Here is an 18,279-nt window from a genome sequence, read left to right as displayed (position 1 = left end):
ACATAAACAGAATATGTGCAGCCACACATTTTTGTAGATGAGTTACAATTTGGATAGTTTGCTTTATACACACAATTGTGAGTTCCTTATTCAAATGTGCATATGTTGCCCACACTCTCTTGGGCCCCTCTGTAAACTGTTTGACAAACCACAAGACTGTGCACTTGGCCAACTTGACTGTGGATCGAACCATTTAGTTAAACAAATGGACAGCGTCAGGTACTGGGACCTGGAGTGTCAGAGGTGATGAATAAACAGTATTTATATGTGTGTGTTGCTTTTCTGAAGGACACATAAAAGCTGGAGTCATTTAGGTGACCATAACGGTTTGACATGGGTCCCAACAAAGGATTGATTTATTTGATCAGATTTATGGATGGAACCACTTGAAAAGACTTAGTCCAGGATCGGCATGTGTAAACAGTCCATCAGCTGACCACAACTTATGCTTTACCTCTGATATCATCTAATTATTTGGGCCTGACATCCAGACTTCAGGATCTGTTGAACACTAAGGCTGCTCAGCATTCCACAGGTAGATTTTAGGGCTGACATTTTGATTGGTGCAAATTGTATAGGTCGCTATACCTAGGGACTGATTACAGCCAAACAAAACAGTTCAGCAATTGATAGGGAGATTCGAAAGCCAAACATACAGTTGTTTAACACTAAAGTTGGCCATAGATGCCCAGATAATATCATACAAAACGATATTGCGTGTATGGTGGGAGACGAGTCGACTGATATCGGCAGACGATTAGGAAGGGTTACTGTTGAATTGTCAGATACGGGTAGAATTCTATTGTTTCTACCTGTATATCTGACGATTCAGCTCTAAGGTGGTTAATTATTAAACCTCAAATTTTCTGGTCGGACTTTTTGGGGCAAAACCCAAATTTTCAGTAGAAAAAAAACTCGAATATTTTGTGATTTATTATACCCTGATGCTGCAAAGTCCGAATCAGAAAATCCACCATCTCAGACCTGTAAATGTCCTGTATAAGTCAATGGGAGAGGCACCTATTCCAATTAGAAGTTATCATGGTCTGCGCTGGGTTTAGCCCAAAAATCCAAGCTTTTTGGGTTTTTTGGGCAAAAAACAAAGCCCGTAAAATTTTTACGATTCGGGGTTTTGCTCGATTTTCTAAATTGAGCTTTTTTTTAATAAATAAGATAAAATCGGGCATGGGAGTTTGGTTGAGATTTTTTTATTAATATTTTGAGATAAATTCGGGTTTTAAGTAAATAACCCCCTAAATGTCTGTACTGAAAACAAACCAATGGTGGCAGGAAAGTTCGTAATTGTTACGTCTATGGCCACCTTATGGCTGAACAACTAGCTATTACTGTGCATGGTCAGCTTCCTAAAGGCAGATTTTATGGATGACATTTTGGTTGAAGGAAATCTGCTTTTATAGGTCAGTCAACGGGAGCCGTTTTTTTCCCTCTGTAAACAAAACAGTTCAGCAATCGATAAAGACTCTTAAATCACAGATTCTGTTGTTTAACACTAAATTTGAACAAGTAGTTATTACTGTTCAGGGACAAATTTCCTAAAGGCAAATTTTATGGATGACATTTTGATTGGAGGAAATCTACTTTTATAGGTCAGTAAATGGGAGTCTTTTTTCCCTCTGTAAACAAAACAGTTCAGCAACCGATAAAGATTCTTAAATCACAGATTCAGTTGTTTAACACTAAATCTGAACAAGTAGTTATTACTGTGCATGGTCAGATGCCTAAGGGTAGATTTTATGGATGACATTTTGGTTGGAGGAACTCTGCTTTAATAGGTTAGTAAATGGAGGCTGTCTTTTCACTCTGTAAACAAAACAGTTCAGCAATCGATAGAGATTCTTAAATCACAGATTCTGCTGTTTAACTTTGAATCTGAACAAGTAGTTATTACTGTGCATGGTCAGATTCCTAAGGGTAGATTTTATGGATGACATTTTAGTTGGAGGAACTCTACTTTTATAGGTTAGTAAATGGAGGCTGTCTTTTCACTCTGTAAACAAAACAGTTCAGCAATCGATAGAGATTCTTAAGTCACAGATCCAGTTGTTTAACACTAAGGCTGAACCAGTAGCTATTACTGTGCGTGGTCAGCTTCCCAGAGGCAGATATGGGTTGAATTTGCTTTTATAGGTCTGATATTTCACGTTGTAAACAAAACAGTTCAATAACTGATACGGAAATTCTTAAACCGTAAAGCATTATATCTGATTAGGCGTTTGCTTGATGTTCTTGAAAACATTATAGTGCCAAAATGTAGATCTTTCTATACTGAAACAGAACTCACCAACATTTTTTTTCACATTTTAATTTGAATACATAAACCAAAAAATTAAATCCCAAAATGTGTTCCCTCCATATCTATAATTGAAGGTATTTAAAACCGAATTATGACAGATCAGGATCCAATGTTGGGGTTGTACATACAGCTGGATGTTGCACACATGCTCCCATTTTACAGAGGGGCAAATTAAGAGATTTTTAGAGGTTAGCATTGCTATTAGTTCAATTATCAATACAATCTTCAGTCTATGTCATAAATTACTCTGTTAAATTAGAGTATATCATTAACTGGCGACCAAGACACCAACACACAGAAACATTCACAATGGTCAGTGTTTCTGAGTGACGTCAGCCTTGTCATCACCGTCACTACTGTTCATCCAATTGAATCGTTCTATAAATCAATCGATGGGATGGGGGTTCAGCAAGAATCAAGCCATGTTTGGATTGGTCAGGGTAAATTAGTTAATACTTGACAGAAGCCTCGGAGCTTCTTAATTTCTTTGTCTCGATGATCAAGAGGCTTCAGATCCTAAAAATGAACAGATCTCAGGAGAAGTCAAGAGGCAGCTCCGGCTTTACAATGCAGAACCTTGGATCCAGTTTAGGGACAAATTTGTTGAAGTTTTTAGATGCTTCAGAGTCAAAAACATCTAAGGCTTTTCTGTTCATCAGTGCAAACCTAATAATGAAAGGAAAAAAAAGAATGTATTTTAAGAGAAGTCCACTTCTAATTAAGACAGTGAAGGTTCACCACAAAAGGTGACTTCAAACCCATTTTTGAACCCACCAATGAATGACCCACCAGCAGTTCTCTTGGACTGAAGGTCCATAACTTAATTGCACCTAAAGCAATCTAATTTCCTTAAATTTGATGGTAGTTACATGCCTAAAAATGATATCTGTCCATCAGGTTAATCTTTTTTTTCAAGTATATCCTTCCAAACATTAAGCTGACCCAGAGGAAGGCAAAAAATCTCATCTGAAAGAAATGTCTCTCGTGTCTGCAGAAGGGGAGATGGACCAGACCTGTGATGAACACTTACGGGGTCCGAATGCCAAAAACTTGAAAAATTCTAGGTTTTTTTACTATAAGATCCAAATTTTAGTGGAAAAAACCCCCCCCTAATTTTTCTTGATTTATTATACCCCGAGGATGGAAAAAGTCAGAATCTGACAATCCGGCATCTCAGACCTGCCGAGGTTGTTTATAAGTCAATAGGAGAAGTCCCAAAGATATCCTGATCTGCTCTGGGTTTTGTGCAATAATTTGAAGATTTCATGGTTTTCGGGCAAAAATCAAAAAAAATTTGAGTTTTCGGGAAGATCAGAAAAATACGTATGATCAGAAATTTTCGTGCAATTTTCTTTCGAATTTTTCCTACACTGACATTTTTCTGGAAAATGTATTGATATACAACGGGAAATAATCCGTGCTGATTTGGTCGGAGTATATTCCAGAAAATAATTAGATAAATTTGGATTTTGATAAATAACCCTCTTATACTTAAGGGGAAATTTTATAAAATTAGGATTCAAATTTTTGGCGCCATTTGAGAAAATGATGACAGATCTTGATTTTTTCTTTTTTTGGAATCTGAATTTTTTAAACTTGAGTTAAATTAAAAAATTGAGATGCATCAATGGAAAACTCAAAAACACTCTAAGCACCTAAAAACGATAGAACTTCTACAGATTAATGGAAGTTAATTTGCAAAATGTTTTCGAATTTTTTAGAAAAGTTTGAAACACTCATTGAAAATGTATAAAACAACGTGATTTAAGCCCAGACCAAGTTCTTCATCTAGTGACCTTTAGACAATTGTGTTTTTCCGATTGCAGCTCAAGTTTAACTGACTTTGTTTCTCCATTTACAACATTCCCTCTTACAAATACATCTAACTTTTAAAACTGATTTATGGCACATGTCTTGTATTTATTTCTAAATGACAGATAAACCAGACAGATAAACCAAAAGAAGCTTCATACCTGCCCTTTGTCAGCCTCTGCAGAAATTTCCAGTAGGATGGTCTCAAATTCTGGACTTCCATAACGGCCTGTTTTTAACGAGGGTGAAAAGCAGTTTATTTTCTGTAAATTTCAAATTTGTATAATAAGGAAACAACAAGCAAATATGAGGCAGTGCCCAGTCGGCACAGCAAATAATTCAAAAACTAAAAAAAAAATGAATGGAGATGAACAAGGCAAGTTAGTTTTCTGCTAATTGCTCTAGTTTTGTTTCATGCAGGAACCCACTAATACATGAAATATGGGGTTATATTTAACAAAGAGTGAAGTTAGAGATCACACAGTCCTCTACAGTGAAATTCCGCCACTCTCCATTTATTTCTATGGGATTTTTAAAAGAGTATTTATCAATGGGTGAAAGTGAAAGTTCATCCTTTGATAAATACGTCTTTAAAAACCAATAGAAATGAATGGAGAGTGGTGGAATTTCACTGTAGAGGACAGTGGAGATCTTTAACTTCACTCTTTGATACATATACCCCATGGTCTGATCCTTTCATTTTAAAAAGTATTCCCCTTTTCTCTGTAATAATAAAACAGTCGCTTGTACTAAGATATAATTAATCCTTATTGGAAGTGTAAGGATGTGAAAATCTTAGACACCCTTACACTTTACAGACAGGCACATCCCTAGTAATATGGACACCTTAGTGGGTCCTTATGGGGACCTTGTGCTTATGGAACCCCTGCAGTTCACACAGTGTACACTAGATGGCACTGTGCCAGAGTATAAAAGGTTTAGGAACCATGAGGTCTGGGTCCATTGCTTTAGCCCAACCAAGCAGGCTGGAAGGGAATGGGTAGTGCTGACCCTAGGCGCCTTGGCCCTAGTAATTGGACAGCTATACTCGTTTTATAGATCGCTCTAGGAGTGATAGAGAGGTTATTTAGTTGAGCAGCTCAAGGCTCCGCCGAGGAGATTAGAGGGATTAAGATCCCAGGGTATTACTGACCCAGAGTAGGGAACCAAGTGTTGAGATAGGGATGTCAGGAGTTCCCCTAGTCTGCCACTGGAAGATATCCTGAAAACCGGGCAATACCCATCACATGCTGTCAACTTACTCTCTGCTGTATATTCCCTAGCCCTTGGGGATTCAGCCTATACGTGCTGTGAGTATATGCTTCCTTTATGCTGCTGTTTATGTTCTATACTCCATTGTGGATCAATGTGCTGAATGATCTATGTGCTATTGTTCAATAAATACAGTTCTATGTTCAACCGTTAAAGAACTACTGGCGCCCATTATTGTGCTATCGCATCAGGTTACAGTTACACTACACCCTTGCCTCCACACCGTTGCGAGGGCTTACCCCTGAGAAAGAGAGCTCATCTGTGGTCTCAGCCCACCAAGGAAAGTAGCTAAAACTGCCCTAGCACAAGTCAGTTTACTATAGCGCTACAGAAGCAAAACCAGCCTATTGGGTTTAATTAGTGTAAATGATTTTCTAGTAGACTTAAAGTATGAAGATCCAAATTAAGGAAAGATCAGTTACCCCGAAAAGTCCCAGGTCCCGAGCATTCTGGATAACAGGTCCCATACCTGTTGTTATGTTCCCCCTGTTGCACATTTGAACAGCAACTACAGTTATAACAGGGGAAAGTACCCAAAAGTTCTACAAACTTAGAATGCTAAAGGAAAGTGTAGGACTCACATACAATGAGGGGCCTTGACGTGGCACATGAGCTGACATATTTTATCCAAAGTCTGGTACTAACACCTTATTTTTTGTGATTTTTTTAAAAACAATCTTTCTCCTTTTTGTGTACAAATATTGGCTTTTTATCATTTATAGCAGCTGGTCAACTCCAGATTGTGTATAAGAGAGAGCACAGGCACAAGGGTGTTTGTAGCAGCTGGTCAAGGCCACATCGTGGTTTAGACCGAGTGATGATGTTTTTTTATTTTTGTCTGTGATTCATATAACTGGGGGTCTATCAAATGCTGGTAATAGAAAAGTGTGTACACACTCGATGGACCTCCTCAATTTCAGAATCTGGTGCTCAGTCCTCTAGGGAGACGGCTCTCCCCTGAATCCACTGGGAACAACAAACGAGGTAACGGCGCACAGAAATGAATACAAAAAGGGGATGGACCCCTTAGTGTTTAATGTGTCAAATGATACACAACGTGTATGGGAAAACATGTTTTTTTCAAAATGAATCAGTTAATAGTGCTACTCCAGCAGAATTCTGCACTGAAATCCATTTCTCAAAAGAGCAAACAGATTTTTTTATATTCAATTTCGAAATCTGACATGGGGCTAGACATTTTGTCAATTTCCCAGCTGCCCCTGGTCATGTGACTTGTGCCTGCACTTTAGGAGAGAAATGCTTTCTGGCAGGCTGCTGTTTTTCCTTCTCAATGTAACTGAATGTGTCTCAGTGGGACATGGGTTTTTACTATTGAGTGTTGTTCTTAGATCTACCAGGCAGCTGTTATCTTGTGTTAGGGAGCTGTTATCTGGTTACCTTCCCATTGTTCTTTTGTTAGGCTGCTGGGGGGGGGGAGGGAGGGGGTGATATCACTCAAACTTACAGTACAGCAGTAAAGAGTGATTGAAGTTTATCAGAGCACAAGTCACATGACTCGGGGCAGCTGGGAAATTGACAATATGTCTAGCCCCATGTCAGATTTCAAAATTGAATATAAAAAAATCTGTTTGCTCTTTTGAGAAATGTTTCAGTGCAGAATTCTGCTGGAGCAGCACTATTAACTGATTCATTTTGGAAAAAAAATTTTTTTCCCATGACAGTATCCCTTTAATGTATTGTATTGTGTCATAAACGTAACATGATTTTCTCTATTTTTTGGCTTTTTTCTAAACATTCCTATTCTATCTTGTCTATTAACCTCCTCTTGTTGCATTTTAAGGAGGTTATCTGGAAAGCCTCTATCACGAAACTTGCCGCACATTTCCGTTAGTCTTTCTTCCGCTGTCTCACTAGAGGTCGCAATCCACTTTACTCTGCTGAGTTGAGACTTAGGTAAGGCCCTCTTTAATTGTGCCGGGTGAAATGATCTATAGTGGAGCAGCAGATTGCAGTCCGTGGGCTGAACATACAAATCAGTTAGCAAACTACCCTCATGTTTATATACTTTTGTATCAAGGAATGAGATCTCATCAAAATGTGTATACAGAGAAAACTTCATATATGTTAGGGCCCTATTAATGTCTTGGACAAATGTTTCAACTGTCCAAAGTGGCCCAGACCAAAACGCAAACACATCATCGATGTAACGCATCTATTTTTTCAGAATGTATTTTCAAATTACTCATTTGTATATACAAATCTCATTTCAAATTGGTTGCGTTTGCGTATGCCGGGGCCACGCTGGACCCCATTTCCGTGCCACAAATCTGTACATAAAAATCTTCTTCAAATTGAAACTGATTATTATGAAGAAGAAGTTCCAAGCACTGTACAACAATTTTTCTGAGCTCCATCCAAAGTGTCATCCTTTAGTAACTCTAGTGAGACCCCACATCATGCGGGATGGAGGTGTACAGGCTCTCGACATCCAGTCACCAACCTCAGATCACCATTTTGACCAGTGAATCCATCAAATTGTCTAATTGTACGCTAATTACCACTAGATGATGTTTACGGGTATAAAGTGGGCTGTTAATATGTGGCAGTTAGCTTGATAAAACCACATGAAATGTTGCTGTAATGCCCTAAGAGTGCAATAAAGGTATTTCAATTGAAAATATTTTGTGTTGCTGTTTCAACCAGTCTTTATATTATATACCGATAGGAAGTGGCCATTGGAGAACGTGCACTACCAAGAGAAGTTAATTGAGTGTCGTGCTGACTAACTGGAGTCCTGCTGGTTGGACATACTTGATAAAGAAAGAGAAGATACTGGACATGACTTGATGTTAATAGAATACTTACAGCGTGGAAACAGACTGCCGTAGAAACCGCGTAGATAACACTATCCGCATGCGGGAAATAAGGGCATTTTCCGGCCTCGATGCCTTTGAAGTACATTGTCTGCAGAAAGAGGACAAACTGAATCAGAAAGGACAGATTTGTCAAAGGATCGCTGAAAACACAAAAAAGGATATCGGTAATTTTTGTTATTTTGTCTCTTTCTGGGAAATAAAACTGTGTATAGACTCTGATTAAAACGAATTCCAATCACCGACATTACGTCACAGGCAAGAGATTTTTGTTTCATTTCCATATTGCCCTATGAGTTATTTACATAAATACCATTCCTGATGCTCCTACTTAGGCTTTTGTACAGAGACATGACAAAGCATTGCTGTATGGAGAGACCGTTTGCTTATAGTAATTACTTTATTAGAGTTCAAGTAGACTTGCGGTTTCTAGGAGGCTCTTCCCTGCAGCCCTATGGATATATAAACACGTGCATCCCTATGGATATACAGACACATGCATCCCTATTGATATATAGACATATATGTGCATCCCTTTGGATATATAGACACGTGCATCCCTATGGATATATAGACACGTGAATCCCTATGGATATATAGACAGGTGAATCCCTATGGATATATAGACACGTGAATCCCTATGGATATATAGACACATGAATCCCTATGGATATATAGACATGTGCATCCCTATGGATATATAGACACGTGAATCCCCATGGATATAGAGACATATATGTGCATCCCTATGGATTTATAGACACGTGCAACCCTATGGATATATAGACACCTGAATCCCTATGGATATATAGACTCATGCATCCCTATGGATATATAGACACTTTAATCCCTATGGATATATAGGCATGTGCATCCCTATGGATATATAGACACATTAATCCCTATGGATATATAAACATGTGCATCCCTATGGATATATAGACATTTGCATCCCTATGGATATAAAGGCAAAGCATATGGATCTTGTTCTTGCAGAAAACAGCTGCTTTACTGTGTGTGAACTTTTTTTTTCTTTTGTTTTTCCATTTGGCCATTAGGATTCACCCAAGGAAAACTTACTCAATTGGAAAACTTACCTCTACCAGTTTGGATGCTAGGTACATGGAAATGGTGGTGCTTTTGTAAAACATCATAGATATCCCAGCCAGAAAACCTGACGAAACAAAAGGAATTGCAGGTGTTCAAAAACTAAATGTTTGTTATTTTAGAGGCAGATTTATTAAGGTTCGAGTTGTGTTTTCCACAGAAATTCAAGTTTTCGAGTTTTTTTTTTTGGTCAAAATACATTTTCAGGTTAAAAAAAAATAAAATTTTTCGAGCTTCATTATACCCTGGAAATAGCTAGAATCTGTAAATACACCATCTAAAAGCTGTCAAGGTCATGTTGGAGTCAATGGCAGGGTCCTTTGAATAAATTGAAGATGTTAATAGCCTTCATGATGTGCAAGTTTTTTTCAAAGGTTGTGCCCGAAAACTCAAATGATTAGATCAATCAACTCGAGTTCTTGGGATTCACAACTCGAACTCGCAGTATCGAGTTTTTTCCATTCGAGTTGTTCCTTAAATAAGAACCGATTTGTGTTTAGTTCATTCAAGGTTCAAAAACCTCTAACAAACAACCCTTGATAAATAACCCCCTTAATGATAAGGTTAATAAAACAAGTGAGCTTGAGAAATGCTGAGAAAATTTTTTTTTTTCTCTGTAGCAAATAGATTGTAAGCCCATCAGGAGAGGGGAGCTCTGTCCTTACGCAATGTGAATTACCCATGTGATTGAGACTGACAGTAAGTGCAGATTGCTTTTATGATGTAGGACTTACCTGCTACAAGTGCATGAAGCTCATCGTCCAAGTTACGAACCCAACGCAAGAAGCAGCTGGTACCCTGGATGAATGGATGAAGAATTAGAACTTTTATTTTGTGATGGATTTGTCTTTCTGGCAACAAACATACTCATATGCCTGCCTTTCTTTCAGCATCACTAAAATTAATGTTTGACAAATGGAAATATAAGAATTATTTCTTCCTATCTATAAAGACTTCTCTTGAAGTACATTGTTCTCATACTGTCTGGCCACTTCCTTATCCTTTTAATGCTTTAAAGGTGGGTGAGGCGTAATGGTTGTGGAGGTATGGCCATTCGATGGTATTAAATAAGGACTGAAGGAGTTTGCAATAAACTGAGAACACATAAAGAGCAAAGAAGAAACAGTCTAGGAATACAATACTCATTACTATTATCTCCAAGCAGCAATGCATCTGTGCCAGGGAGGCAGCTTAGAATTCTCTAGATGGGCCTATTGACCAAGTGAACTCTGGCCAGACTGAATTCAGCTTCTACCTATGGGTCATATCCCCATAATTATCTAGTCATGAGCAACACTACTGCACTCTAATGTAAAAGAAAATATAGGGACCCTGGGGGTTAGATATTCTCAAGCATTTCCCCGTTTGTATTTTTGCCGGCCTACAGTGGTCCTTTAATTCATCCAGACTGTTATGTCTCCCTTCCTGGGTCCAGTTAATTTAGTTTAGTTATGGTGCCCACTAGGTGGCAGCATATGAAAGTATAAAGGGGTATAGCCCCATGAGCTCAGGGTCTTTCCTGGGACATCACCTCTCTGGGAGGTTGATACAGACCCATGGTCCAGTTGTTTATGTTAAGATTAGGCCAGATAGTGTGATTTGTTACAGAGGCTCTAGGAGCACGAGGAAGGCTCAGGAGAGTTAGCGAACAGCTTCCACTCCAACGAGGAGAAACAGTGGGGTTAGGACCCCGTGGTATGTGAACCACTAGAGTAGGGACATCAGTGGGTGAGTTGAGGACCAGGTAGGGTGCCAAGAGACAAGACCCCAGACTGAGGATCCCTATGCACAGATTTGGCCTTTTTCAGCATGATTCGGCTGAATCCTTCTGCCTGGCCGAACCTAATCGGAAACCTAATTTGCATATGCAAATTCGGGGCGGGGAGGGAAATTGTGCGACTCTTTGTCACAAAACAAGGAAGTAAAAAATGTTTCCCCTTCCCATCCCATTTTTGCATATGCAAATTAGGATACGGATTCAGTTTGGTATTCGGGTGAATCTTTCGGGGGTTCGGCCAAATCCAAAATCCAAAGCCACTGTATATATTTCAAACGGTTTCCTGTTAATAAACAAGTTATTGCTGCAAAGACACCTCTCTGTGACTGGATCCTTTGCTACACAGAAGAACACAAGGTACCAGGAGTTGCTGGGAGCTGCTCAGGTAGGAGTGGGTCAGTGGCACTTTACAAATAGGGTAGCTCTGTTATCACATCACACTTCACACAGTAAAAATGCACTAAAGGGTGTGCTATCAAAAGATCTAGTGGTATTAATATTAATTAAATAGTAATATTATGATGTCCCATCCTTACCTTATAAATACTGACAAAAGATCCGAGGAAAGCCCCAAGCTGGAAGTTCTCCTTATTGTAGAACAGGGACAGCAAGCGTGAAGGTTTTGTAAACAGGTGTCGGAAGGTAGACGGGATGCGAAGGCAGCACTGGATCAAATAACCAATGCTAAACATTCGTATAAAGCCCTGGATGCAAGAAATGTCTCTTCAATTAATGAAATACTATTTGTTTCCTACATACATTGGATTCTGTAATTTCAGATACAGGTGGAACAAACCTAACAAACATCTGGCAGCCTCTTCGCTTCCCAATGCATCAAAATATCCTGCTCATCTGCATAGAAATTACACCTGTTCATATACAGGTATGGGGTCAGTTATCCGGAAACCCATTATCCAGAAAGCTCTGAATTACGGAAAGGCCTTCTCCCATAGACTCCATTTTATCCAAATAATCAAAATTTTTAAAACATGATTTCTGTTATGTTTTGTTAGCCGAGGATGAGTGGAGTATAACAGTACTCGATTATCAGGCTCATGCAGCCATTACACTTCAACAGTAACTTCAACTCTAATACTTTTAAGCAGTATAGAAAGTACTATGTAAACACAGTATAACTCTTGTGCACAGTGACACCTACAGGCCCTTTGTATAAACACCACATATTCCCACTATAGGAAAGCATTTGGACAAATGTAATAAACAGCAACAATTAAACAGTATTCATCTTAAAGCAATTATATACATTATTCACATCACATAGTCCTTGGTCCATGCAGGTAGTTTTCTGATTCTCTCAGTACGCCTTATAGGTTTATTTTCTTCAGGCCTATTGCAGTTGACATCAGGAGTAGGAAAATGTCCTTCATCAAATGGAGCTTCTCCAAAGTCATATCTAACAGGAGCAAGATGACTTGCATTCCATATGCGTCCATCAGACAGTTCATATGTGTATGGTCCTCGCTGGCGTCTCACTTCAAGTGGTATAGTCAAGTGGCGTCTCACTTCAAGATTGTCCTTGTTTCAGAATTCCTGGTTTCTTAATTCTGACTAAAGATCCAGGCTGAAAGTGCACTTCTCTTGCACCACGTTTTCTGTAAATTTGAGCCTTGCATTTGGCTTGTTGACGTTTCACAATGTCAGCAGTAGACGATTGTGGAAGTTTGATGTCTGCAACTTAGTGTGCATGTCTTTTTCTCTGTAATTATAAAACAGTACCTTGTATTTGATCCAAACTACAATATAATTAATCCTTATTGGAAGCAAAACCAGTTTATTTAATGTTTACATGATTTTCTAGTAGACTTAAGGTATGAATATCCAAATTATGCAAAGATCCCTTACCTGGAAAACCGCAGGTCCTGAGCATTCTGGATAACAGATCACATACCTGTATATAATTGGAGGCCAAAAAATTCAATCCTTAAATTAGTTGCTTCCTAATTCTATTTTCTATAATAATCTGTTGCCTGGGAGATACCACGAAAGATGAGCTAACTATTACTTCCCTGTGGGCAATTTCATGGTAAATAAATGTACTGTTCATATTCCCTGATGATGATCTCAAACAGGGGGAGAGTCCGTCATAAAGAAAGACATATCTTTGTTGCTAATGGTTCCAGAATGCTCAGTTTATTGTTTATAACATAGGGCTAATTTACCAATTCCGATTCAAATTTCTCATTGCCCTATAGGACTGGCAGATAGAAGCTGGTACAGGATTAAAATTCCATTATAAGGTGCAAGGCACACTCACATAAAGCTTTAAAGCCTAGGGCCTCTGGAACGACCAGCCCATGCCCAACCACAACATCCAGACTGTCTAAAATGTTGCTGCTCCCCCATACATGCTGTCCAAAGGCAGAGTTGGAGACCTTCATGTCTGGCCATGAGATTTTCATCCTTGGCCTTACTCTGATCACTGACCATGAGCTACATACTTGAAGCCAGGGCCTGGCTGATCTTCAGTGTATGTGCCTCTGTTCAGCAATCAACTCCAGGGAGTTAATGGCGAGAAGTAGCCCAAAACCAAGTTTGATGCCCAAGCCTTTCAATAACACAAGGGCTCTCTTCAGGAGTCTAGATGGTGTGTTTTCACAAGGGGGGGGGGCTCTGCACAGGGCCCTATAACTATAGAGGAAGCAGACCCTGCAGTCGGGGGGCCCAGGGACAGTGTCGGACTGGGATGCCAGGGGCCCACCAGAAAACAAACTATTATTCCTCCTCTGTTTACTCATCCTCTTTATTCTCCTACTCTTTTATCTCTACATACTATACTCTATTCTTCCATTATGAAGCCCCTTAAAGAAATAGGGAATGACCATGAAAAAGGCCAAATGGTTAGAAGCAAGAGGCCCACGACACCTGGGACCACCAGGCGTTTTCCTGGTTTCCCAGTGAGCCAGTCCGACGTGGCCCGGGGAACTTTTTCGTGCCAAGAGTAAATGTGGTTGCTGAAAGATATAAATTCCCCAACGTGGACAGCATAATGGTGAATCCACAGAACAATTTGTAGCAGCTTTGAGAGAGCTGGTTGTTACCTGTGACTTTGGGAACAGATGCAATGCTAAGAGACCAAATAGTGGAAAAAACACTTATTAGAGAGAGACTGCTCATAGAGCAGGATTTAACCCTTGCAAAGGCTATTACAGTTGCTAGCCAAATTGAAACAGCAGTGCCAGAGGCTAAAACTCTCTGTCAGGGAACTGCTGGGAATGTACAGACTGTGAATCCAGCACTGTGGCCTAATAATGCACAGTCACAGGCAAAATACAGTGCTAAGGAAAGGGATTCACCAACACTGCAAAACCGTGCAGCAAATACAAATAAAAAATACTGCTTCCGCTGTGGCTCAACACAACACACTGCAAATCATGTTACATGTCCTACAAAAGCTGTACAGTGCCGCAAATGCAAAAAAGTAGAACATTTTGCTAAGATCTGCTGTAATTCTGCTAAAGATATTCATGAAGTAACTGCTTCAAATGTTACAGTATTAAGTGTGGATAAAGCTGCTACATTTATTCCAGACAAGTTTATATGCACTGTCAGTGTCAGTACTGCTTCTACTGACAAGGGACACTCCATTAACCTGATGATTGATACAGGTTCAGCTGTTTCTATACTACCAAAGGATATTTTCTTGAAATACTTAGCAAAAGATCCACTTGTTGCACCTGCCCTGAGACTGGTCAGTTACTTAAAGGATCCAATGACTGTACAGTGACTGTACAATTTGAATCAAATACTGCAAAATGTGACTTTTACATTAGCACTGTTATACTCTACTCATCCTCGGCTACCAAAACATAACAACTAGGTCAACAATAGAGACGTAAGAAGAAAGTAGGAACATCAGACTACCCCTCATTCTCTAGTGTTCCAGTGGGATTCCAGAAGGTCAGTTTATTATTGATCCACATATAATGGGTCAGTTTGATCAGAAGCCAATGAACTCAGCATTGTATGGAAGGAAACAAGTCCACCTGGAGAAACACAGGCAAACGTGGGATGATACTTGTAGCTATAACACATGCTCTATCTTTCCGTTCTCTATAAAAATCATGAACCTTTCACTTTAAAAACTGAACCCAGTCGATTTTCTAGACTGGTTTTTGCATTTTCAGTATCTACACCTGGAATGATCTGGGAGCTATCAAATCGTAGGCCTTTAGCCAAGAAAATAAAATATCCTTCTTGGGATTTGTTTAGCATATGCTTCATGTCATGTTACTCAACATCCCGACACTCTGTGTCATGGGAGATTACAGCAAATGTATCAAAACATCTCATTCTCTGCCAAATCCATCTTCTCTGCACAAAATCTCTTTCACATGTTCAGAGCTGGAATCCACGGCAATGTTCTATAATAGCATTTGGGTATGAGCTTGTCAGTTTATCCAAACAAAGAAACTGCCACCTCTCAAGGTACAATGTCATCTGCTGCTTTGGTGGCTCCCTTTTTTCTGCCATATAATTTAATGAGTAAATGATATGACTGTACTAATGTGTGGCTTCTGAAGGACTTGTAAGTCAGGGGATGGGAAGGTAGGGGCAAGAAAACACTGCAGACAGAACCATATTCCTGGGGCACATGCAGGTTTTATGCTCGTTGCACCCTGATTTGCACCTTGTAGATGACCCTGAAGTGGTCTTTACCTAAATAGCACACATATAGGTCCAATCATACATAAATCTCTCCTCTGTCACCTTCCGATGACAACCTTAAGTAAAGGTAATACTGGTGTGTCTACACAGGGCCTTGGCACCTACAAACAGCCTACCTGCTTCTTTTATCCACATTTACAGAATTGGATATTTTGCTTTGACAGTCTTTGTCTTCTATTTATTAAAGGCTTAAACTTTGCCTGTCCAGTCCTTATTGCCACCATGCTTTCTAAGCCTTAAAGGAGAAAGAAAGGCACTTTTGTTTGAACTTTTGACACCCCAAGTACAAATACCTTTCCTTCTCCTTTAATAGCTGAACCAAAAAAGAAAAAAATTAGCAGAGTGAGGCCAAAGACCTTTGGCACCCAGGACAAGGGTGGATATCCATTCCAGTAGATTACTGTTAAAATTAGAGGGGTGTGATTTTGTTAACTGCCCTTGGAGCTATTAATTACTGGGAGGCAACAGAATCGCCTGGGACTGCCATTATGTTCATGCTTTTGACCTCTGCGCTACAGATCCTCTACAGGGGTTGTTAACCTTTAGTATGATATTTGTTGTTTTTGAGTTATATAGCTTTTTATTCAGAAACTCTCCAGTTTGTAATTTCAGCAATCTGGTTGCTAGGGTCCAAATTACACTAGCAACCATGCATTCATTTCAATGGGAGACTGGAATATGAATAGGAGAGGCCTGAATAGAAAGATGAGCAATAAAAAGTAGCAATAACAATACATTTGTAGTCTGACAGAGCATTTGTTTTTTTAGATGGGGTCAGTGACTCCCATTTGAAAGCTGGAAAGAGTCAGAAGAAGAAGGCAAATAATCCAAAAACTATAAAACATTGAAAAGTTGCTTAGAATTAGTCATTCTATAACATATTAAAAGTTAATTAAAAGGTGAACCACCCCTTTAACAAAAAATGTTATGGAGACAACGAACACAGGGTGTATATGGGATATGTGGTAATTGGACTATTAAATTATTAAACTGATCAACATGAGTTATAGAATTAAGATACTTTGCACTATACCTCTGGATAAACTTCATAGACACCTCCACATGATCCCATTCAACAACCTAGAAATGATCCCTTCCTCAACCTCTCTCTCTTTCTATCTCTCTCTCTCTTTGGGTCTCCTAAAATTATCTTGCTTATGTTCTCCTTGGGTGAACCCCCAACGGCTTCAGCCCCAGTTCATTCAAGCTCAATGAAAAGCTTTGAATTAAATTATTCAGTTGGTATATGTGCTTTTTTTTTAAATCCACCTGGGTGGCCATCGTGTATTAAATTGCGAGTCCCATGAACTGATAACATGAAAGTATAATTCAGTCTTCTACCTGTTGAGATGATGACTCCATACATGCTCAAGTAGGCTTTCTTCTGAGTGTCCATCTCAAATGCAACATCCACCTGGGTGGCCATTGAGTAGTAAATTGCTAGTCCCATGAACTGATAATACAAAAGTATAATTCAGTCTAACATTCTCTTGCCTATGTTCTCCTTGGCTCCTTGGGTCCTTGAGTCAAATTCCATTAGCTTCAGCCCCAGTTCATTCAAGCGCAATGAAGAGCTTCATATTAAATGATTCTGTTGGATATGTGCTGTTTTTTAACATCCACCTGGGTTGCCATTGAGTATTAATTTGCTAGTCCCGTGAACTGATAACATAAAAGTATAATTCAGTCTTCAACCTGTTGAGATGATGACTCCATACATGCTCAAGTAGGCTTTATTCTGAGTGTCCATCTCAAATGCAGCCTCATCAGAAAAGACATGTCTAATGCAGGCACCAAAAGACTTACCAGCAGCCATCTTGGTGCACAGAAGACACCCAACCAAGAAATAGGCCTCAGTTGGCCAGAGAGACTCTTCTCTTATATAAAAAATAATTGGGCCTTTCTTTGTCAACATACAATATTAAACAGAACAGAACTTTATCTATCACTGATAGACTGATGGTGAGAATACCTGATGATCCAGTGGGCCGGCAGGGGCACCCGCAGAGCTAGTCCTCTTCTGCACAATGTTTTTGGGTTTGAAGCGTGTGTCTATGTGCGTGACGTCATTGCGGTTGGTGGGATATTTAAATATTTAAAGGGACCACAGGAAATAACTCATTTCCCAATGTAGGTCTATCTTCATAGTTCTGGGTGTGCTTATATATTGTGTCATCCTTGTTCTTGACCCTGCCTGTCCCTGGCCTTCTCAAGCTTGCTGCCTGACCTGACCCTAGCCTGTTCTTGATCACTCTTTGGATTCGGATGTGTACTGCGTTCCTCTTTGGTTTTTTAACCCGGCCTGTGACCTCGACTACTCTCATGTCTCCAGTAATTGTACTGCTTCTCCTGATTGTTATCGACCCGGCCTGACCCATGACCACGCTCCTTGTTCTCCATTCCTGTTGCAAATGGACGGTTTCCTTGCCTGCCCAGAATTCTCTCCTTGGGTCTCTCGCATTAAGACCTGGCAGCAT

General features: G+C 39.5%; 1 protein-coding gene across 1 annotated transcript in view; it reads right to left on the bottom strand.

Annotated features, from left to right (window-relative positions):
- Positions 1–2,307: 2,307 nt before the first annotated feature.
- The window catches only part of tmem135.L (transmembrane protein 135 L homeolog), a 259,711-nt gene continuing 243,739 nt past the window's right edge, over positions 2,308–18,279 (bottom strand). The window contains 6 exon segments of the mRNA NM_001092072.1: positions 2,308–2,980; positions 4,288–4,355; positions 8,225–8,323; positions 9,330–9,406; positions 10,074–10,137; positions 11,653–11,820. Of these exon segments, the coding sequence (NP_001085541.1) occupies positions 2,848–2,980; positions 4,288–4,355; positions 8,225–8,323; positions 9,330–9,406; positions 10,074–10,137; positions 11,653–11,820 (609 nt within the window). The 3' untranslated portion in view covers positions 2,308–2,847.

This window comes from Xenopus laevis, chromosome 2L, assembly GCF_017654675.1.
Source record: "Xenopus laevis strain J_2021 chromosome 2L, Xenopus_laevis_v10.1, whole genome shotgun sequence".
Taxonomy (NCBI): Eukaryota; Metazoa; Chordata; class Amphibia; order Anura; family Pipidae; genus Xenopus; species Xenopus laevis.
This window is presented reverse-complemented; position numbering and strand designations above follow the sequence as displayed.